The 25,158-nt window shown below is 30.1% G+C and overlaps 2 protein-coding genes across 2 annotated transcripts; both read left to right on the top strand.

Annotated features, from left to right (window-relative positions):
- The first annotated feature begins 4,367 nt into the window (after positions 1–4,367).
- Positions 4,368–14,875, top strand: LOC147807720 (acid-sensing ion channel 1A-like). Its single transcript, XM_087166773.1, has 3 exons — positions 4,368–4,406; positions 10,322–11,741; positions 14,448–14,875. Exons 1-3 carry the CDS (start codon positions 4,368–4,370, stop codon positions 14,873–14,875), a joined length of 1,887 nt encoding a protein of 628 aa, XP_087022899.1.
- A 3,305-nt stretch (positions 14,876–18,180) lies between these two features.
- On the top strand, positions 18,181–19,727 carry LOC147807719 (epithelial sodium channel subunit alpha-like). Its single transcript, XM_087166613.1, has one exon. The coding sequence runs from the start codon at positions 18,299–18,301 to the stop codon at positions 19,595–19,597; it is 1,299 nt and encodes a 432-aa protein (XP_087022739.1). The 5' UTR covers positions 18,181–18,298; the 3' UTR covers positions 19,598–19,727.
- Positions 19,728–25,158: the final 5,431 nt, after the last annotated feature.

The following is a 25,158-nucleotide window of genomic DNA, read 5'->3' as shown; positions in this document are numbered from 1 at the left end:
TACGCGTAAGAATTAGCTTTTAAAATAGAAGTTGATAAAAAAAACATTTACAAATGAAATGCCAAATGTAAAATAAATGGAGCATATCAAACTTAGTTAAAGTTACGTTCTTCTGCTCATAACCTAGATGGCAGCACTAAAAGAAATTTAAGATATATCTTCAAAAAGATTTCATTTTATTTAATATCATTTTATACGCTTAAAACTTTTCTGTTCAGTTATTTGTGTATTACAACAATCCCCAAAATTGTTTCTGCTAGGTAAGCAGATTGTTTCAACAATACTAAAAATTGTTCAATTAAAAAATTAGTACACATTTCTAAAAGAAGTTATTTTCACTACGATTCAATATTTTATACGTTTTACAAATTATATCCCCTAATATGATTTTTAATTTATGATATTTGATTGAGGACATTAAACAAAGGAATTTTTGTAAATATAGTTTACAAATAAAATATTTTTTGAATCTAAATTGATTTATATAATATTATATTGTTTAAAATATTATATATGATAGGCTAATAAATTATACAATTGATTGCAGCTTAATTTTTATGCACTTATATGAATCGAACTGATTCGTGTAAACACTTTCTTAATTAGAATTTGGAAAGTTATATTTTAAGAAATTTTAACGTAATTTCAAAGGTTTAAGTCATCTTATCATAAATTATATGTATGCGGTATTTTTAAAAAGTTCATCAATTTAAGTTTAAATTCAACCTTTTTAGTTTTTTAAATGTAATACCCGTAAATACAATATTTGTTTGTAGGAGATAGTTAATCTTTTTAAAAGATAAACTCTTATGATGACGGCAACATAAGAATTATTAATTTATTTTCTTTCCAACAAAATAATAATAATATGCCATCAAGCCGAACCAAACTTCTTATTTTAGACAGTTGAAGGACGTCGTATGAAATTTGTGATCATGAGAATGAAGTTCATGAACGTAAAAACGTAAACTACTGATTATATGTTTCTGAGCATACGACTCTGAATATACGACTTTGTATCCTTCAATAACCGTCATTGAACAGTTAAAACGACAACAGAACCTTCGAAAAGCAACAAGAAACGAATGAAATAAAAATAAAAATATGACTACCGAAGCCGACGTCTTCAGGGGGTACCGGCCTCGGTAGCCATTAAAAACAAAACCATTTCTATTTGAGGGAGAAGCAAATGCTTAAAATATCTCCCTCAGTACCCCTTAAATATCATACTGACCTTTAAATATCATACTGATTATATGTCTCTGAGCATACAACTCTGAGTTCTTCAATAATCGTCATTGAACAGTTAAAACGACAACAGAACCTTCGAAAAGCAACCTTATACTAAAAGTATAAGTTTCAAGTTTAATACAAATTCAGGTTTCGAATTCAATATTGAAAAACCAATGGAGACATAAGTCTATATATTTAAGAATAAAGGAAATCAGTACCTAGTTTTCATATTCAATAATTTAATAAATTTTGTAAAAGCACGAGGCTAGAATAGCTTGGCCGATACATAGCAAAAAAAATTTGATTTCACAATTCTATAATACTCACTAATGCCCATATATTAGTCTAGTCCAGTCTGTTAGGTGGTTCGGGGTGAATGAGGCCGGAACGGCCCTTTACCCCTTCATCGTGTGATGAGAGTCTATGAGGTAATTCCTTGTGGTTGGAATGGAAATGAAATTTAAAAAGATGAAAGGCTACATCAGTGGAGATGGGCATGAGTTGAGGTGTGAAGATCATCATTGTGATGGCGAGGCCCCATTCAGAAGAGATTGAAGTAGGCTTGTAACTTCTTGATTTTTGAGGAGCTCCTGCAGTTCTTTCACAAGTGAAACCAGGCGATGAGCTGTGGTACAGATTTACCCATATAAGAAAAGGTGGTTTATACATGTAAGCAGGCGTTTATGAAAAAAAGTGGTAGTACATTTTTGCTTATGCCAAGACGATTTTTTTTTCTGTAATCTTCCATTTTAGTCCAACGAAATACGCTGTTTTGACTTCAGATTCAAACATAAGTTTTTGTGTAATAAATATCCATTAATAATAAGTAGACAGAATTATCTTGTTTTTTAAAATAAATTGTAATAATAAAACACTTGTCTTAGAATTTAAAAAAAAAAAGAAAGGAAATACGAATATTTAAAAGGATGTTGGAATTAAAGGGTTTCAAAAAGCACAAGACGCTTATCAATCCCTGAAACCACTAATCTGCCACCAGTCAAGACTAAATCTTTAGTTCAAACGTCTGTTTTATATCATATGCATGCGCTTAATATGCCACATAATATCATATGCATGACCTTATCACTTAAAACTCACCCGCATGGGTTACTGCAATTACATCTCAGAAACACAAAATCGATATCTCCCAAAACAAATTACCACGATTACTAAATGTACCGAGATACTTGACAAACGAAAATATTCACAAAGACATAAATCTAAACAAACTCAGTTATTACAATGAAAAACTGCATACATCATTTTATGGCAAAGCCATTGGTTGTAACACTGTCAACTTCAGCACTATATCACAGCAAGAATATATCGACGTAACAGCCAAATGTAACCCTGTCACTTCCTTCTTTTTGTTAGACACTGTTCTTAGTAACATCTACAAAAGCACAAGTATGACATGAACAATCTGCTGTGAACAGCATCCTTCTCCAACTATATATATTCAATGTGATAATTAAGATATTAATTGAATATCACCCATTGGATAGGTTAGTACGGTCTTAGGTGGCAGGTTCCGAGATGTAGATAATAATTAGAATTGTTATTAAAAGGGTTAAAAGCATTTCAAAAGAAACAATAAAACAATTAATACAAATCAAAAACAGCATTTTACGTATATAATCAAATTTATTATTTTAATTTTAAATATTTAAATCTATTATATCAAATGTTTTGTTAAACTAGGACTTTTAGTATTACGTTAATTCGAATAGATATTAATAAACAAAGTTAAAATCACTATTATGCAATTGAGAAGAACTGTTTCAGTTTCTCCAAATTCTTCACATCCAGTTATAAATCCAACAGCTGCATATAGTAGGATGACAATTAAATGTACCTAAAAAGGGAAAAAAAGGGAAATTATGATTTTGAAAAATGGTACCGAATATTGGCTTCAAGTAGCAAAGTAATGTTACTTTTTGATTAACTGGAAAAATATTAGTAAGATATGAAGAAATATAGTGAAAAGCCACATTTTCAAATTGTAAAGAATCGTCATTTTGCTTAAAATAGCATAATTCCTCTCCAGTACCTTCCTAAACAACCCTACTTGTGGTTTATAAAGAGCTAAAATTTTAAAACCCCATTTAGGAAAGCAACACATATTATCCTCCCCGTTTCTGAAACACCCAAATTTTTAAAACCTTATTTATTATTATTAAATTTTTAAGCACATTATTCAAACTGCCTGTTTATGAAGCACTTATATTTCAAAATCCCATTTAGAAACGCTGTATATAATACCTTATTCCCACTTTATAAGACACTCACATTTTTAAACTTTACTTAGAAACTCAACATATTTAAAAAAAAAAAAATTATAAATTTTTGATGCGCATAGCACGCAGGCACATAGTTTGCCCTAAACTAGTCTAGTCATAAAACAAACAATATTTTATGTAAAAGAAAATGTTGAGACGTGTGCTTAACCTTTTCTCCCCAAAATTTAAATCCATACTGTAGCTGCAACTGTATGCCAATTGATATACAAATTATGATTAAAATATGATTTAATGGTATACAATTCATACTGTATGCCAATAAATCAAGGACATAACCGTAGATATGCAAATCAACTAATTACCTAAAAAAGGATGTTCACGATATTTCAAGTTTCGAAACCAGACGCAACCAGTACTTTCTATAAATAAACATGCCTTTCTTTACAAAGAATATGGATTTCGGCAAACCCAAATATGGGGTCAGCAGGTATTTCGGAAACATAGTACATATATCCGCTGTAATATTCAAAAAATATTTCGTTCTTTTTAAGATTTGCAGGTTAAATTTTTAAAACTATTGAGTGAGAATAATGGCGATGATTGAGGAACATTATGCATTTATTTTTTGCCACTACTGAGAGATTTTGTTTTAAGAAACTCGAAACGCAGGCACTTACAATTTGAAACAGTGTTAAATATTTTTTTCAAACGCAAATATTTTTTTATATGAGGCCCCATGACTGCTGGTGCATAATACATATACATTGTAACGTGAGTGAGTAAATTTATTGCAACACCAAAGATGAAAAAGAAGGCTAGAACACAGTAATTAATTAATGATTTCAAATTTATAGTTTTGAAATTTATAGTTTTAATTGAATTAATCACATTTATATGGTATTCATTCTCCTAAAAAAGGATGGAACTCACCTGGTAAGTACGTATTTTGAAAATTCCTTGTTAAACTTAAATTAAAGAACATGTTTGAAAACCTTGCACGCATTTGCTTATACGCATTTTGAAAATTCCTTGTTAATCTTAGATTGAAGAACATGTTTGAAAACCTTGGATAGAGTACAAATTAGCTACCAGATCTGCCCCTAAGGTGAAAAAAATGCTTCATTAAAGTTACAGTTGATTTACTTATTTACTTTTAGACAAACAAAAACTTTACAACCGATGTGTATTCATGGTTTTTACGATTAAGACTTTCCACGACGAGAGGTTCGTAGTTTAAATACCAACTGAGGCGATTAAAAGCTTATTTTCTTTTCTAAAAAGGTTGATAGCTAATTGTTATGTTTTATTCATTTTATAAATTATTATTTTTTTTAATTCAAATTAGCTTTCTTTAAAGATTTAAATTTTTAAAACAAAAAATTTATAGATAATTACTTTTTATGTCTTAATTAAACAATATGAATTATTTTTAAGAAATAAAAAATCGTAACGTAGAAAGTCGTGTTTTAACCTGCTTTATTAGATAGAGAAATAGTGTAATGGGGAAAAACATTCTCTCAATTTCGCCCATTTGTTAAACCGCCTGAGGGTTGGTGATATAGACTATTCCTAAGTGCAATTCCGTTTCATTCAGACGAAATAAAATTTATTGGGTCTTATTTAAAATATTTTCGTTTACTTCCATATTCAATTTCAAAATAACAGCCGGTGCTGTAATTACAAAATAATAGTCGTAAAATTTTAAAGCTTGTGGTGAATAAACTCTAAGTTTCCAAAGAACAGCCGAGAATTTCTGTCGCCTTAATATTTTTTAAAATTTATCTTTTAAATTTCATTTGTTATTTTAAGAAAAAAACTCAAATTTAACACCTTGTCAACCGGAAACTCGTCATTGCACAAGCATTATATATTTCAGTTTATTATCTTGGGTGATATAGACTATTCCATAGTGTAATTTCGTATCATTCAGACTAAATAAAATTTATTGGAGTTTATTTAAAATATTTTACTCAATTTACTTCCATATTCCACTACAAAATAATATCCTATGAAATGACATAGTTTCTGTGTAAAATTACAAGTATAAACATAGCTGTATTAAAAATGAAAATTGTTATTCACATTTCTAATTTTTTTAAAGTAATTCTTCCTTACATAATTACATTTTACATAGCTCTTTTTTACAAATCAAACATGAAAAGCCAGCTAAGTTTATGACTATTTTGTACACGAATGCTTTCTATGAAATTTTTAGATCAAAGATTTTAAAGGCAATCAATAGGATGGCATCAATTTTTATACTTTCATCAAGAGCATACATTAATGCATAAAAGACATCAGAGAAACGGTTAGATTTTTAAGCTCAATTAAGCAAATTATAAAAATGTAGGGTTATTTTTCATATTTCAATTTCAAAATATCCATTAAGGCAATTTATTATTGATTGAATTTTGTTTGGCGTTTTAAAATTTTGCTTTTCATTTGTTCCAAACGTGAAAGAAGCAGGGAGTACTTTATAATTTCCATCAACGATTTTATTTTCTGTTCTAATACATTAATAGATGATAATATTTCAAGCTGTTATCATTTAAGTATAGCTAACTAAGCCTTAAAAGGACTAAGAGTTTTCAGGTTTTTCAACTGTGAGAAGAAAAAGATGGTATGATCTTTTTTCAAGCGTTTAAATTACTTTAAAGAAAATGAATTTTCAATGTTAAATTTTTTTAAAATTATATTTAACACTAGAAAAACTGAAACTTAATATATACTTATGTTGCCCAATAGCAGTCAAAACGACTGGATTGTGAAAGAATTACTAATGTGTAACGAAATTTGCTTAAAATAAATTTTTAATATGTTTAAAAATTTCTAAATCAGTTACATAACAAGTTATTAGTAAATATTAACAATAAAAAAATTACATGTTGTATCAAAAGTCGCAAATTTCTAAGAAATTGTGTCATTATATACATCATTGTTTTTCTAATTGGAATCAAAAAGCAGTCAAAATGGTCTCCTTGGGCAATCTAGTGTTAAAGTGTAGGTGTTAGAGTAAAGATTCATGTATATTACTGCTTATAAAACAGAGGTACACAAAAGGTGTACCACGGAACCCCACGTTTTCGTAGGAAGTTTATAAGGGTTCTCTCTAAAGTTAGACCTAATTTTAACACTGATGAACAATAAAAAAACTTCTCACTTTGAAAATAATTATCAGTATTTGGTTAATATACTCGAAGTTGTTGATGATTTTAATTGATAAAGTCGGAGTTCCACTAAACGTAAAGAGATTATTAAGGGTTCCATGGCCAAAAGATATTAGGAACCACATTTACAATGTATTTTAGCCAGGGAGATGATATATTATTAAAAAAAAGGGAGAAACCAAAATGATCTACTCGTACAAATAATGTTCATTTATAATTCTAATAATATAATATTAATATAATATAAATAATACAATAAACTTGATAATAGTACCTAGCTATTAAACACTTTAACAAATTTACTTCATTAACAGCAAATCAGTAAAAGAAAAGTTTTTATTCAGTATTAGAGATACATATTTAAAACGAATCGTTTAGACAATATTTTAAAGTAATTAGTCAAAAAAGTTTCAAAAGCTCAATACATTTTTTTAATAAAAAGTCTTATATAAAACTATTCTATAAATAAAACGAATTTTCCGCAAAATAAATGAAAACCGCAGGGGAAGAACAGTTTATGTTCATAAATACGGTGAAAAAACTATTTTGCTCAAAGAAACCAAGGGTTTTTCCATCTTCACTCTGTAAAAACTCTCGGAGAGAACCGATTTTTCGCATTATTGAGTTGCTGAAAATAAGTAATCTTCAAAATGCATTAGATAGCAGTCCAATCGATTTAGGGCATTTTTGAAAAAACAGGAATAAAACCGTTCTTTCCTCTTGATTATTAGAAATTATATATCGTGATGCATCGTCAGTTTTGCATCACGATATAGCGATGCATCGCGATATAGTATTTTTGAATTTCATTTACTTGTAAGGCACAGAAAATCAGATTTCTATCAAAACTCCATACTCAAATTGATTTAAATCAATTTATAAATTTGAAGATATATATGTTTTGCTTAAGAAAGATATTAAATAAATTGACTACAATGTACAAATCTTACTTAAAATATTTATTGAAAAAATATGTGCAGACACAATATTTGCACCTCTTTATCGTTTATAAGGTATAAGCAGTCTTAATTTAAGTTAGATACTTTGCTAAGCTTTTAACTAGAAATCAAAGAAAGTTTAAAACGATAGGTTTATGAATTTATTCGGAAATCAATTAGTTTAAGTCATTTAAATTTTGAAAAAAAAAGTTTAAAACTATAAAAAATAATTTTTCTAAATGAGCCATAGCCAATTGAGCGAAATTGAAACTTCATATGAAATTTTTATTTTGAAATAAAAATATATCAGCATTTCCGAATGTTTAAATGATAAAAGATGCTCTGTTTTTTTGAACGACATTACCCCCAATACTATACACCCTCTCTGACGCTTTTGAAACATCACTAATTTTTATTTACTATTATTATTTCTCATAAATAATTAAGTTCGTTTGACTAGTGCAAGGTTCGAATTTTAAACTAACATAACATAAGTAAACATAAGTTTTGTTATAATTTCTTAAAATTTTCGCTCCTTGAAAGATTTATCAGTTTAAAAATAAAAAGGGAATTTTATGAATACATCCAGTTAAAATTATTGAAAGAAAATTTTAAAAATTAAAAAAAAAAAGTTTGGTAAGAAATTCATTATACGCTTAAAACAAAGTGTTAAAAACTTTTTTTATTTTTAAAAAAAAGCATTTTTTACAAATCAATATTTCCTTGTACTATTCTGCATAAATAATTACATAATTATTAAGTTCGCAATTTTCAAATTCTAAATGAAAAAGTAAACGCAAGTTTTATAACATTTTCTAAAAATGATCACAAAAATAGCGAAAGATTTCTTCATTTAAAAATAAATAAAATTGAAATTTATCAATATATTTACCAAACAGTATAGAAAGAAAATTTAAAAGAATAAGTTCGTTAAAAAATATTTGTGTGTTTTAAACAAAGTGCTAAATAAAGTTAAAAAAAAAAGCTTTTGAAATACTATTTTTTATTATTATCATTTCACATAAATAATTAAATTAAATTGAATAATGACCGAATTATGAACGAAAAACAAAGTAAGGTTTAATTTCTTAAAAATAAAAACAAAAGAATTGTGATATTCGATAATATATTTTAATTAACTAATAATATTAAAGGAAAATTTTTAAAAAAAATTATCATACTCTCTAATAAAGTGCTAAATGATTAAAAAAAAATGAATAAAATTCGCAAACCTTTCAAATATTTTTGAACAAAGAAAGTTGATTGACTTATGTCCCTATCCAAATGACAAAAGTTTCCAATGAATCCAATGAAAAAAGTTTTGTTTTAACTTTATTTCTAAACGTAAAAACAACTCAAGATTTATAAATTTAAAATCAGTAATAAAAACCTATTAAATTATTAGAAGTTTATCCAAACAGTTTTTAATAAATTAAAAGAAAGTAAAAAAAAATAACCGAACGAATTTAATTACCTTGTAATTTAATTCTTTATGGGAGCCTTAAATTAAATTTCCAATATTTTTTACATTTAAAAATAAAAAGTTTTAAAAAGCTTAATAAAAAAAATACTTAATTAATGAAGAAACTCTTTATATATTCTTTTCAATAACTGATTGCGTTCGAAACAAAGTAACGGCGGCGATCACGAAATTAGTCCCACTGAAAATATTCTACAAGAAACGATATCAAGTCGCGACAAAGAAAACTAACAGGTGCGAAAACGATATGCGAGATACGATAGACGATATATGTTCTCAAAACCGATTCTGATTCTACTGCTCATCAATCAAGGCCGTTTCAACAAAACGAAACGAACATCGTCTTCCACAGCGCGAGTTGGCATCGGAACGTTAGAGAAGATCATTGCGTGTCTTGTATCGCTATATCGTTATATCGTTTTGCGTTCGTCTTCTTTACTCGACAGCTTCAATCAGATTTCTGATGCATCACCAGGAACGAAAGTAGTTGTATCGGCCTGCCGATATAGGCGTTAAATCGATATGTCGCGATACATCGATTTATAGCCCAGTCCTACTCTTGATATTCAAATGTGATATAATTTATTTCGAAACGTTCGAAAGCTTAATAGGTAAGCGATTATTAATGCAATAATTAAAAAATAATTTTACCAAAAAAATGGAAGAAAAATTGAATTTTGTAAAAATTTCAAAAACAGAGACTTAAAAAAAAAAATTCTAAGCTAACTTGTAAAGAGATAACTTTTTTTTCCACACCGAATGCAAATGGTGGTCTCCGAGTAAAAACCAAGCTCTAAATTTGAAATATTTTTCAACCTGTTCTATTTCTTAGAATAGAATAAAATGTGGTAAAAATACGGTTAGAAAGAACATTATGCATAGTAAGCAATAAAATAGAATGTAAAGTGGAATAGACAGATACCAAAATAGAATTTTTGTTTTCGTTTTCGAATGCGAAGAGACGAGTTGTGACGGAAGTCTATAATAGATCCCGTAATTAACACAGATCTAAATTTTGAAATAAAGTTTGAATTCTACTGAAATTTCTTGGATTACTAAAAAATAAGTAAAATAATACTAACACATATTAAAAAGGACCGCTATTAGAAAAAATTCTTAAGAAACTAAAAATAGAAAATTGAATCACATTGTTGTTCAGAAGTTAATTACGGAAGTTTGTTGTATCTCACCTGGAAGATTGAAAGAGAAGGTGATAGAATCAAATAATTTACTAATTGTTTTTAATCCTTTGTATTGTTCCAGGTGTCTTCATTTGAAAACATTGTGAAACGTAAATATGTTGGCTTTTTAAAGAAAATAGAAGCTCTTTCATCTGAAAAAGGCACAGAGCAGGAAAATCTTGAACCGGCAGTCGTATTTGGGAACTCATCCGTTTATGCCATAGCGCAAGTTGGAAAATCAAAAAATACATTTCGCAAAGCCTTTTGGATTATTTTTCTGCTCATGGCGCTTTTCGTTTGTATTCGCCAACTCTATCCCTTTATAGTTGTATATTCGCAATATGACGTTATCGTCAATTTTCAAGTAGAACATAAGTGGAGCTTAGAATTTCCTGCAGTAACTGTTTGTAATTTGAATCGAATGAAAAGGCAATATGTTTCGTGCTTGAATCCAAATACTCCATTGGACGTTTGTAAGAATAGCTCGGAAGAGGGAAAAACAACATTCACTCTGTCTGAACGAAGTACAATATTATTAACTCCCTTGTATGGAAATAGCAGCATCTCGGATGATTCAGCTCTTGCATTTTTGACAAGATATTCTTTTTTGGATAAAGAAATGCGTAAATCAATAGGAGAGCAAGCCAGAAGCTTCATACGTAGCTGCACGGTAAATGGCGCAATTTGCTCTATTGAAGAATTTTCTTTCGTGCAAAGTATCCGCCATGGTAACTGCTATACTTTTAACAAACGAAAGACAAATGACTTGAATCCCTTTGTGGCTCCAATGAATAGACTTAATTTAGGTTTGGAACTAATTTTGGATTTGGATCTTGAACAATATATGAGAGAAACGCACACAATTGGATCAAAGATATTAATACATCATCCGAAAGATGAACCAAATATAGAGGAAGATGGGATTACAATTAGTCCAGGATTCGAAACTTCAATAAGTATGTCAAAAAGGCAGATCGTAAGACTACCATATCCTTTTAGAGATCAGTGTATTCATTATGAACTTGATGATAAGTATCCTTTCTGCAACCAACAGGACTGCGTTAGAAGTTGCATGCAAAATTTTAATAAACTTGCATGTGGATGCACAGATCCAACTATACCAAAAGCAGATGATACAAAATTTTGCAATATTTCCAATGCCACAGATGTTCGTTGTCTTGATAAGGTATTGGAAGATCTAACATCAGACAAATTTACTTGTGACTGTCCATTTCCTTGTCATTCTATTGGTTACGATATCCAACTTTCCTATGCAAAATGGCCATCAAAAGCATCGGGATATTTTCGGAAATACGATATGATAAATAAAAAGAAAAAGAAAATTGCGAGAAATCAGGCAGCGATAAAAATATATTTCTCCGATTTTAGACTAACGTCGTATTTTCAAAAGCCTAAGTTTGAAAAATCGGAAATCTTCAGTCACCTCGGTAGTGAACTTGGTTTGTGGTTAGGATTGTCACTTTTTGCAATGCCTGAAATATGTGAGATTTTATGGCTAATTGTAAATTACTTCCTCAAGAAGTTTTTACTTTCGTAGGAATTCGAAGGCAATAAAATTGGATGTAGATACTAGCTCAAATATTCTATAAGGTTAAAAATTTAAGAAAATTATTTAGTCCGAAATATAATGAGCAACACTTTACCGTGCAATGTATTTCTCAAGAATTACCATTTTTATTCATGTTTAATAAGAGTTGATAATGTTGAATGCAGGTTGGGAAGAATTGTATCCATGCTACTGGGTTCGCTTGTTGTACAGTTACTATCTGTATGAAGTACAATACTCTTTGCGCAAAATAAAAAGTGTGTCTGTTACATGTGTCTCGAAATTCAGAAGAAAAGTTGCACATTTATTCAAAACCAGTTTTTTACTGCGGAATTGCGTGTAGAACTCAATACTTCTGATAGGTAGTAGGATGTTCTCAGTTCGACACTAGTATTAAGATTTGTTGAAGATCTGGAGATAAGGGACATAGTTGCCATCATTCGGTCAACTCTATTATTTTTCTATCATCTATAAAAAATATCATCTATTATGAATGGAATGCTTAATTTATATTATGAAGCTTTAAAATTATCATCTGTTCTGTAAGTTTATTTACTTTGAAACTGTAAGTTCTGTAAATTTATTTCTGAACAGGAAGTTACTAATTTTGAACTTTCAATAATAAAAAAATCATGTATACATATAGGACATTAATAGTAACTTTGTAAAAGTGCAATAACTCTTTAAAATGTATTACGAATTGTATTTATAGTAATTGGTATTTTATTAACATTTTAGAATATGTGGTATTGGCCTGTCAAAACTTTCTATTTTGAAAACTGAACAAGTTTTCCTTTTAAAATTGGAAACCGCGTATTCTGAAAACTTGGTCAAGTTTGGTTAAGTTTTCTCGTTAACGCTTGTTTAATATATAACTTTTAACGCTTTTCATTTGATTGAAGCTAGCACGAATATCCTGTATCTTGTATTTCTAGCCTGTATTATATATTCTTCTGGTGTTAACTTGAAATAATCGATATGCACAGACAATTTATCTAAATAGTTAATATAAATGTGCGTGTTACATAGTTATTATTGTTACACAACATTGTTTGAATTCATGTATCAATATTGCAATGATATTTTTGATATTTATTGTAATAATATCTTTGATGTCTATTGTCATGATATCCATGAAACTTTATTCCTCTATATAGCATTAAAATGTAATGACTTAAATCCATTTCTCTATGTTTTTGGTGTACCTCTAAATATACAGAAAATAACATGGTTACTTTTCTAACCTAGAAAATCCAAAAGTTTTGGGATGTTATAAATTTTAAATTGATTAAGGTTCTAACACTATTTACCCGTAACTTATTTTTTTATAACATTTTTCTTTTTAATTTTTCACTCCGTGCCATATTTAAATATAAAGACATTTATATTGCTATATAACATGGTATCGTAGAGATTACAGCCAACATTTAATATAGCAAACTCTATTGTCCTTGCAAAAACAGGCATTATAATGTGAGCTCAAAAATATACTTTATATTTACTCGTAGAAAAAAATACTAATCTGATTTCAACAAAGCAAAGTTTCACTTTCAAACTTTTATGGACACACAATTTAAAATGCGTAATCCTTTTCATATTTTATGTTACATAAAGTGACCTATGAAATTAATGACCTAAAATCGCCTAATACTTTCAAATGAAAATGCATTAAAACTGGTTTGGTTTGATACATAACATGTGGCAAGCAAACTACAAAAAACATATTTTAACTTAAATATATCTGACACACAAGAGAACTAGCATATCATTAAGCAAATTAAATTTTCAAATAAATAAAGTATGAATGATAGATTTATTTTTCCCTTGATAAGAAATTTACATACACTGTAAAAAAAATGGATGCTCAAAATTTACGAAGCCTTCGTCGTTTTTGACTAAAACAACTCAGTGGTATAGGACCTGAACGAACATTTCGACAAGGTGACGAAATAAGTATCGTCACTTCTTGAAAGTCTTAAAAATCTGATAAGTTTAACTTTTTACGTTGTAAAACAAAATTAAAACAAAAAACAAAAGTTTTTTGTTTTATTTTTGTCTTACGACAAAACTAATTTTGAAAAAAAAAATTGCATATTTTTCTTCCATATTCAATAACAAAATGATAGCCGGTGATGAAATTACAAAATAATAGCCGTAAAATTTTAAAACTTGTGGAAAATAAACTCTTAGATTCCAAGGCACATCCGAGAATTTCTGTCTCCTTAATTTTTTTAAAAATCTATATTTCAAAGTTCATTTATTATTTTTAGAAAAAAACTCAAATTTAACATATTGTAAGCCGGTGCACACGCATTATCTACATCAATTTATTAACGCACTAACGGATCTGTGCGTAAAAAGTTGTGTTTTAACCTGCACTCTTCTCCGCATAGCATAACCGGTTTTTCCATGTTATTAGATAGGGAAATGAAGAAGACAAACTCATGGTAAAGGCTAAGGGGACAGTTTCTGTTGATCAAAGGATCAGGAGCACCGGTGGTAGAATTCTGACTTAGTTCCCAAAACGCCTGCAGACGTTAGCTGGGCAAAAATGGAACAGCTGGGCAGCACCTAAGCAATTGGAAGAAAGTAACGGACCGGACTGGTGTCTCTATACTTCGTTTATTGAATGCTCCCTCAGCCTCCCATGACATCCATATTCAGTGGATACCCTCACACGTGGGTCTTTATGGCAATAAACGTGCTGATCAGTTGTCAAAAGAAGATACTCCCTCCCAACCTCTCCAAACACGGTTTACTCTGAATTATTTTCTATCCGCAAATCTAAAGTTAATAAAGCTTGGCTTGTTCCACCGGATCACAATTGGTATCCCTGCAAGCGTCCCGGAGGAGCCCTTGACCTTCAGGGTACACGTGCCGACTAAACCGCTACCTGTAGATTTGTCAGTGGGCATACTAAGAGCCTCACTCTCAGTGGATAAATTAAACTTTTTCCAACTTGTGAAGAGTACAACTCCAGCAAAGCTAGTCCTCACCTTCTACTTGATTGCCTGGATTTCACCATGGAAGTGGTTCTTGAGAGACCTCTCCTTTTCCTCGATTTTTTAAGGACTCGCGGCCTCATGGATCTGGTGTAGCTCTTCCATCCCAGCTGGGATTGGAAACAACAACAGATACGGAGATAGTGTATTGGGGAAAAACATTCTCTCAATTTCGCCCATTTGCTAAACCGCCTGAAGGTTGGTGACATAGACTATTAAAAAGTGCAATTTCGTTTCATTCAGACGAAATAAATTTATTGGATCTTATTTAAAATATTTTCGTTTGCTTTCATATTCAATTGCAAAATAATAGTTGTAAAATTTTAATGCTTGTGGTGAATAAACTCTTAGTTTCCAAAGAACAGAAGAGAATTTCTGTCTCCTTAATATTCTTTAAAATTTATCTTTCAAATTTCATTTGTTATTTTTAGAAAAAAAAACTAAAATTGAGCACTATGTCAACCGGTGACGAGTTAACTCGTCATTGCACATGCATTATGTATTTCAATTTATTGAACCTAGTGATATAGAGTATTCCAAAGTGCAATTTTGTTTCATTCAGTCTAAATAAAATTTATTGGAGTTTATTTAAAATATTTTACTTTATTTCCATATTCAATGACAAAATAATATCCGATGACATGACATAGCTTCTGTGTAAAGTTGCAAGTAGATAAAGTGTAAACATAGCTGTAATAAAAATAAAAATCGTTAGTCACATTTCTAATCTTCTTCTTTTAATTCCTTTTTACATAATTACATTTTACATAATTCTTCCTTTTTGAATCAAGCAATTAAAGCCAGCTAAGGTTTTGACAATATTACACACGAATGATTTCCATGAAATTTTTAGATCAAAGATTTTAAAGATAATCAATATAATGACATTGATTTTGACACTTTCATCAATTACATACATTCAACTATGACATACATTAATCTATAGGAGACATTATAAAAACGGCTAATTTTTGAAGCTTAATTAAGCTGATTTTTAAAATTTTACGGTTGTCTATCATGTTTTACTCTCCAAAAATCTATTAAAACAATTTATTATTAATATAATTTTCTTTTGCGTTTTAATAGTTAGCTATTCCTTTGTCGAACGCGTGAAAAAGAAGAGAGTAATTAACAATTTCCTTAAATGATTTAGTAATAAGTGTGTAGCTCTATTCCAATACATTAACAGATGCTTAATATTTCAAGCTGTTATCGTTTAGGTATAGCTGTTAAGCCTTAAAATGACTAGAGTATTCAGATTTTTTAACTTTGACAAGAAAAAGATGGTAAGTTCTTTTTAACTGTTTAAATTACCTTAAAGAAAATGAATTTTTCCAGTAAAATGTTTTAAAAATTCTGCATGTTATTACTTTTATTTTGAACAGTTTTTGGCAGCTTGCATGCTTAAAAAGTATTATCCTAAAAGTATGAATTAAAAGTCAAACGACAAAAGACATTTCGTGAAAAAAAGAAAGGATGTTATCTTTCGTGCGTGGGTGTGTGCTTTGACACGTACCTGAAATAATCCTGAGCGAAGTCGGGAGTTAATTTTTTTCCTTCAAAAGCACATTTTCTCACTTGCAGACAGAATAATTTCAAAGATTTTCAATCGAATTAACCAAAAATTTAGCAACAAGATATTATTAGAAGCTTCCGCGGCAGATAGAGTTTTTTTGGAAATTTTATTTAAAGTTCAGTTGTCAGGTAAAATTTCCTGGGTGTTACTATTTATAAAGCAGTGGTACCCAAAAGGTATACCACGGTATCCCAGGTTTTAGTAGGGAGGTTAAAAGGTTTCTGACGTCAAACCTAATTTTAACACTGGCATTGATGAACAATGGAGAAACTTCTCACTTTCGAAATAATTATCAGTCTTATTTTGGTTAATATGTTCGAAATTGTTGATGAACTTAATTGATAAAGTCGGGGTTCCACTGAACGTAAGTCAATTATTAAGGGTTTAATGACCGAAAAATATTTGAAACGGCTATTATAATGTACATTTTCTTGGTAGATAAAGATAAAAGATGATATATTATAAGGAAAGTGAGTGACCAAAATAATCTACTCGAAGAAATAATGTTCATTCATAATTTTAATAATATAATATTAATATAATAATACAATAAATTTGTTCATTATAGTAACTAATTATTAAACACTTTAACAGTTACTTCATTAACAGTAAATCAATAAAATAAAAGCTTATATTCGATGTTAGAGATACATATTTAAAACAAATCGTATAGAAATGTTTTAAAGTATTTAGCCAATTAAGTTTCAAAAGTTCAATACATTTTCTAAACCTATTCTTTTAACAAAACAAATTAACAGCAAAATAAATGAATACCGCCGGGGGATTAGAGTTTATGTCAATAAAAACTGTGATACGGAGAAAAAACGATTTTGTACAATGAGAGTAAGGGTTCCTCATTTTTCACTCTGTAATAACTCTCTGAGAGAACAGATTTTTCATGTTATTGATTTGCCAAAAATAAGTAATCCTCAAAATGCAATAAATGGCGATTCAATCATGCTAGGCCATTTTTGAGAAAACAGGACTAAAAGCGTTCTTTCCTCTCGATACTGAAATGTAATATAATTTATTTCGAAACTTTCAAAAAGTTTTCAATGGGTTAGCGATCCTTTATGCAATAATTAGAAAATAATTTTCAAAAAAAAAAAAATAGTAATAAAAAATTGGAGAAAAATTGAACTTTGTGAAAAGTTTAAAAACAGAGACAGGACAATATCCTAAGCTAACTTGTAGACAGATAGCATTTTTTTCACACCAATTGGAAAGGCGGACTCCGAGTAAAAACAAAGTTCTAAATTTTAAAATATTTCTAAGCGAGTTTTATTTCTCGGAATAAAACAAAACGAGGTAAAAATGCGGTTAGGCAGAGCATTATGCATAGTAAATAATGAAAGAAATAGAATATAAAGTGGAATAGACGAATAACAAAATGGAAATATTTTTTTTTTGCACACGAATTGTGACGGAAGTCTATTACGGATCCCGAGTATAAACAAAGATGTAAATTTTGAAATATAATTTGGACTCTAATGAAGTTTCTCGGATAAATAAAAAATACGTAATATAATATTAACACACATTAGAAAGGATAACTATTAGAAAAAATTCTTAAGAAACTAATAGAAAATTGAATCACATTGTAGTTCAAAAGTTAACTACGTAAGTTTGTTGTATCTTACCTGGAAGACTGAAAGAGAAGGTGATAGATTCAAATAATTTACTAATTGTTTTCAATCCTTCGTATTGTTTCAGGTGTCTTCATTTGAGAACATTGTGAAACGTAAATATGTTGGCTTTTTAAAGAAAATAGAAGCTCTTTCACCCGAGAAAGGTACTGAGCAGGAAATTCTTGAACCTGCAGTCGTATTCGGAAACTCATCCGTTTATGCCATAGCGCAGGTTGGAAAATCAAAAAATACATTTCGCAAAGCCTTTTGGATTATTTTTCTCTTCATGGCGCTTTTCGTTTGTATTCGCCAACTTTATCCCTTTATAGTTGTATATTCACAATATGATGTAATCATCGATTTTCAAGTTGAGCATAAGTGGAGCTTAGAATTTCCTGCAGTAACTGTTTGCAATTTGAATCGAATGAAAAAGCGATATATTTTGTGCTTGAATCCAAATAGTTCAATAAACGTTTGTAAGAATGGGATGCGAGTGCACAAAACAACATTCACTCTGCCTGAAAGAAATACAATAACATCATGCAAAGCTCTCTTGTATGAAAATAATAGCATCTCGGATGACTTAGCACTTCCATTTTTGACGAAATATTCTCTTTTGGATAAAGAAAAGCGTAAATCAATAGGAGAGCAAGCCAGTAGCTTCATACGTAGCTGCACGATAAATGGCGCAATTTGCTCTATTGAAGAATTTTCTTTCGTGCAAAGTTTCCGCTATGGTAACTGCTATACTTTTAACAAACGAAAGAAAAATGATTCGAATCCTCTTGTGATTTCAATGAATAAGCTTAATTTAGGTTTGGAACTAGTTTTGGATTTGCATCTTGTACAATATATGAGAGAAACGCAAGCAATTGGAGCAAAGATATTAGTACATCATGCGAAAGATGAACCAAATATAGAGGAAGAAGGAATTACAATTAGTCCAGGATTCGAAACTTCGATAAGTATGTCAAAAAGGCAGATCGTAAGACTACCATATCCTTTTAGAGATCAGTGTATTCATTATGAACTTGATGATAAATATCCTTTCTGCAACCAAAAGGACTGCGTCAGAAGTTGCATGCAAAATTTTAATAAACTTGCATGTGGATGCACAGATCCGACTATACCGAAAGCAGATGATACAAAACTTTGCAATATTTCCAATTCCACAGATGTTTGTTGTCTCGATAAGGTTTTGGAAGATCTAACCGCAGACAAATTTACTTGTGACTGCCCATTTCCTTGCCATTCTGTTGATTACGATATCAAACTTTCCTATGCGAAATGGCCATCAAATGCATCGGTATATTTTCGGAAATACGATGTGATGAATGAAAATAAAAATATTATTGCGAGAAATCAGGCAGCGATAAAAATATATTTCTCCGATTTCAGACTAACGTCGTATTTTCAAAAGCCTAAGTATGAAAAATCGGAAATCTTCAGTCACCTCGGTAGTGAACTTGGTTTGTGGTTAGGATTGTCACTTTTTGCGACGCTTGAAATATGTGAGATTTTATGGCTAATTGTAAATTACTTCCTTAAGAAGTCCTTAACTTTCGTAAGAATTCGAAGGCAATAAAATTGAATGTAGATGCACAAGCTCAAATGGTTAAAAAGTTTAGAAAATTTGAAGTCCGAAATATAATGAGCAAGATTTTACCATGCAATGTATTTCTCAATAATCACCAATAAGAGTTGATAATGTTGTATGCAGGTTGTGAAGAATTGTATCGATGCTACCGAGCTCGCTTGTAGTACATTTATTATCTATATGAAGTATAATAAATACTTTTTCCGCAAAATAAGAGGCAGTATTACATGCGTCACAAAATTCAAAAGAAGAGTTGCAAATTCATTCAATACCAGTTTGTTTTTTAATGCGGAATTGCGTGTAGAATTCAACACTTCTGACTGATAGTAGTGTGTTCCGAGTTCCATACTAGTATTAGGAGTTTTGAAAATCTGGAGTACACGGATATACTTGCTATCATTTGGTCCTTTCTGCTATTTTTTAAATCATCGATAACAAATGCTATGAATCGATTGTTTAGTGTACTTTAGGAAGCTTAAAAATTATCATCTGTTCCGTAAGTATTTTTCATTGAAACATTGTTTTTCAACAGGAAGTTACTAATTTTAAACTGTTATCCCAACTTTTCAATCATAAAAACGTCATGGATACATATACAAGATTAATAGTGACATTTTTAAAGTGCAGTAACTCTTAAAAATTGTATTAATTTAATTGTATTTTCTTTGAATTATATTTATAGTAATTGGTATTTTATTAACAATTTAGAATATGTGAGATTAACCTGTTAAAACTTTCTATTTTGAGAACTAGGCAAGCTTTCTTTTAAAAATTACATTCCCGTTGCCTAAACGGAACGTAGTATTTCTTGTAGCTTACATTTCTAGCCCGTATTATATATTATTCTGGTATTAACTTGAAATGCTCGATATGCACAGATATATTAACCAGACAGTAAATATAAATGTGCGTGTTACGTAGTACTGATGTTACACAACATTGTTTGACATCATGAATCAATATTGCAATGATATCTTTGATGTCTATTGAAATGATATATTTGATGTCTACTGTAATGAAATCCTTGATGTCTACTGTAATGATATCTTTGATGTCTATTGTAATGATGCCTTTAGAATTTTTTTCCTCTATATTGCATAAAAATGTAATGACATGAAACCATTTCTCACTGTTTTTGGCTCACCTCTCACTGGACAGAAAATAACATGGTTACTTTTCTAAGGAGATCTAAAAGTTTTGGGCGGTTGTGAACTTTAAACTAATTAAGGTTCTAACACTATTTACCTGCAAATCATTTTATCATCACTTTTTGAAATTTTTTCATTCTATTCTTTATTTGATTATAAAGTTATTTATTTTGCTTTATAATATGGTATCGTATTGATTACCGATAACAATCAAGTTAGCAAACTATATTGTCCGGGCAAAAACAGACATTATAATGTGAGCTCATAAAGTCATTAAGTTATAATGTTAATATTTACTCATGGAAAAAAAAATATTACTCTAATTTTAACAAAGCAAAGGTTTATTTCGAATTTTTTATGGACACACAATTTACATTGCGCAATCCTTTTCGTATTTTATGTTACGTAAAGTGATCAATTAAATAAATGACCTAAAATGGCTTAATACTTCAGGAGGAAAAAGGCGTTGTTACGTTTTAAAAAAGCATGTGGCAAGCTAACTACAAAATTTTTTTTTTGATTTAAATATATAAGACACACAAAAGAACTAACATATAAAAAGAGTTCATTAAATTTTCAAATTTATTATTTTATTTATTTTCCACTTGAAAAGAAATTTAGATGCACTGTAAATAATGGATGCTCAAATTTCAAGAATCTTTCATTGTTTTTGATGAGAGCAAAAATTTCACTGAGGTGATGAAAAAACTTCTTCACCAATTCCTCAGCAAAACAAATTCTGTCAAAAAAAAAAAAAACTCACGGTGCCTAATGTATCTGTTACGGTGAATGACCGAAATCTTTTGAATGTCCGACACTCACCGGTTAATGTCAACAATCACCTAGTCGTTTGGTGTTTGTCCGAAATATTTGCTAAAAACCCTTTACTTCTGACTTTCACTGATGAATGTCAACAATTACATAGTCGCTTCGGTGAATGTCCGAAATATTTGTTACATTGGATTTGATATGAATTTATTTGTGGATATAATTACATTTATTCGGTATTTTAATACTTACTGACGATAGATCAGAAGAAACATCAGCGTTTGGAGTATCGGGCCATACATTTACATTTTCCCGGTACACATTTTCTCGGTATACCCTACTCTGATGTTTTTTAAGGTTAAGTGCCACTGCCCGGTATACACAAAGTATCGGGCAAATATATACCGGGCATTGGCACTTAACCTTAAAAAAACATCAGTGTAGGGTATACCGGGCAGTGGCACTTAACCTTAACTGGCTCGGTATACCCTACACTGATGTCTAATCTATCGTCAGTAAGTATTAAAATATACAATAAATATAAATATATCAAATAAATATAATAATATCAACGAATAAATTAATATAAAATTGTATATAACAAATATTTTGGACATTCACCAAAGCGACTATATGATTGTTGACATACACCGGTGAGTGTCCGAATGTACAAGAATGTAATGAAATATTCGATCTTTCACTTACGTTTTTGGTATTTCTCCAAATTCACCGGTGAAAGTCAACAACCACCTATTTCGGTCATTCACCGTAACATATCTAACAATCACATTATCGCAATCGTAAGCATTATATAAGCGAATCAGTGTCGCCCAAACAGCACAAGAAGGACAGATTAAACAGATAGATAAATTACAAACAAGCCCGAAGCTGGAATCAAACCTGGGATCTTCCTGCTACCAGGATAACTCTTTGACCAATATACCGACCAGTCGACAAACTTTGTCACTTTATTTTCTATCGTTTAATCTTCATTATAGTTAACAATTCTCCATAATGTACTCCAATGATGTTCCGAATCGGTGAAATTTTTTTTTCTTGTATTTGAGATTTCATGCTTTATTTCGAAATGATTCTCAAGATTAACGAAACACTGCTCAAGGATTGCTGAATCACCAAAAGTGTGAGTTTTATTTGTGAGAGTATCGATTGAGAATGTATTCTTTAAGCTGACAAGTATTAATGAATTCAAGCTATACTTTACTTAATTTTTTACCATAGATCACGATTACTTGCGATTAAGTATAGGGGGTAATACCACTCTTCTTTCATACAAAGAATATGGATTTCGGCGAGCCCAAATATGGGGACAGCAGGTATTTCGGAAACATAGTTCATATATCCGCTGTAATAATTAAAAAAATATTTCGTTCTTTTTAAGATTTGCAGGTTAGATTTTTTAAACTATTGAGCGAGAATAATACCGATGATTGAGGAACATTCTGCATTTATTTTTTGCCACTACTGAGGGGTTTGTTTTAAGAAACTCGAAACACAGGTACTTACTATTTGAAACAGTGTTAAATATTTTTTCAAACACAAATATTTCTTTCTATGAGGCCCCATGGCTGCTGGTGCATAATACATGTACATTGTAACGTGGGTTAGTAAATTTATTGCAACACCAAAGATTAAAAAGAAGGCTAAAACACAATAATTAATTAATGATTTCAAATTTATAGTTTTGCAGTTTATAGTTTTAATTAGTTTAAAACTTGTTTAAAACTAATTAAATTAGTTTAAAACTTGTGGAAAATGAACTCTTAGTTTCCAAGGCACAGCCGACAATTTCTGTCTCCTTGATTTTTTTAAAAATCTATCTTTCAAACATTTATTATTTTTAGAAAAAAAAACTCAAATTTAACACATTGCTAACCGGTGCACACGCATTATCTACTTCAATTCATTAACGCACTGACGGTTCTGCACGCAGAAAGTCGTGTTTTAACCTGCAATCTTCTGCGCATAGCATAACCGGATTCTCCTTACTTCTGACTTTCACTGGTGAATGTCAACAATTACATAGTCGCTTCGGTGAATGTCCGAAATATTTGTTACATTGGATTTGATATGAATTTATTTGTGGATATAATTACATTTATTCGGTATTTTAATACTTACTGACGATAGATCAGAAGAAACATCAGCGTTTGGAGTATCGGGCCATACATTTACATTTTCCCGGTACACATTTTCTCGGTATACCCTACTCTGATGTTTTTTTAAGGTTAAGTGCCACTGCCCGGTATACACAAAGTATCGGGCAAATATATACCGGGCATTGGCACTTAACCTTAAAAAAACATCAGTGTAGGGTATACCGGGCAGTGGCACTTAACCTTAACTGGCTCGGTATACCCTACACTGATGTCTAATCTATCGTCAGTAAGTATTAAAATATACAATAAATATAAATATATCAAATAAATATAATAATATCAACGAATAAATTAATATAAAATTGTATATAACAAATATTTTGGACATTCACCAAAGCGACTATATGATTGTTGACATACACCGGTGAGTGTCCGAATGTACAAGAATGTAATGAAATATTCGATCTTTCACTTACGTTTTTGGTATTTCTCCAAATTCACCGGTGAAAGTCAACAACCACCTATTTCGGTCATTCACCGTAACATATCTAACAATCACATTATCGCAATCGTAAGCATTATATAAGCGAATCAGTGTCGCCCAAACAGCACAAGAAGGACAGATTAAACAGATAGATAAATTACAAACAAGCCCGAAGCTGGAATCAAACCTGGGATCTTCCTGCTACCAGGATAACTCTTTGACCAATATACCGACCAGTCGACAAACTTTGTCACTTTATTTTCTATCGTTTAATCTTCATTATAGTTAACAATTCTCCATAATGTACTCCAATGATGTTCCGAATCGGTGAAATTTTTTTTTCTTGTATTTGAGATTTCATGCTTTATTTCGAAATGATTCTCAAGATTAACGAAACACTGCTCAAGGATTGCTGAATCACCAAAAGTGTGAGTTTTATTTGTGAGAGTATCGATTGAGAATGTATTCTTTAAGCTGACAAGTATTAATGAATTCAAGCTATACTTCACTTAATTTTTTACCATAGATCACGATTACTTGCGATTAAGTATAGGGGGTAATACCACTCTTCTTTCATACAAAGAATATGGATTTCGGCGAGCCCAAATATGGGGACAGCAGGTATTTCGGAAACATAGTTCATATATCCGCTGTAATAATTAAAAAAATATTTCGTTCTTTTTAAGATTTGCAGGTTAGATTTTTTAAACTATTGAGCGAGAATAATACCGATGATTGAGGAACATTCTGCATTTATTTTTTGCCACTACTGAGGGGTTTTGTTTTAAGAAACTCGAAACACAGGTACTTACTATTTGAAACAGTGTTAAATATTTTTTCAAACACAAATATTTCTTTCTATGAGGCCCCATGGCTGCTGGTGCATAATACATGTACATTGTAACGTGGGTTAGTAAATTCATTGCAACACCAAAGATTAAAAAGAAGGCTAAAACACAATAATTAATTAATGATTTCAAATTTATAGTTTTGCAGTTTATAGTTTTAATTAGTTTAAAACTTGTTTAAAAC

Source organism: Parasteatoda tepidariorum, chromosome 6 (genome assembly GCF_982258835.1).
Source record: "Parasteatoda tepidariorum strain Cologne lab strain chromosome 6, Ptep-v5.0, whole genome shotgun sequence".
NCBI classification, from domain to species: domain Eukaryota; kingdom Metazoa; phylum Arthropoda; class Arachnida; order Araneae; family Theridiidae; genus Parasteatoda; species Parasteatoda tepidariorum.
The sequence above is the reverse complement of the archived record's forward strand: the minus strand, read 5'-3'. Positions and strand labels throughout refer to the sequence as shown.

Coding starts and splice junctions, on each gene's coding strand:
- LOC147807720 (XM_087166773.1), top strand. CDS start 4,368: ATGGTATTCATTCTCCTAAAAAAGGATGGAACTCACCTG. Junction 4,407..10,321: donor AAAAGGATGGAACTCACCTG/GTAAGTACGTAT, acceptor GTATTGTTCCAG/GTGTCTTCATTTGAAAACAT. Junction 11,742..14,447: donor TTTTGCAATGCCTGAAATAT/GTGAGATTTTAT, acceptor ATGCTCCCTCAG/CCTCCCATGACATCCATATT.
- LOC147807719 (XM_087166613.1), top strand. CDS start 18,299: ATGGCGCTTTTCGTTTGTATTCGCCAACTTTATCCCTTTATAGTTGTA.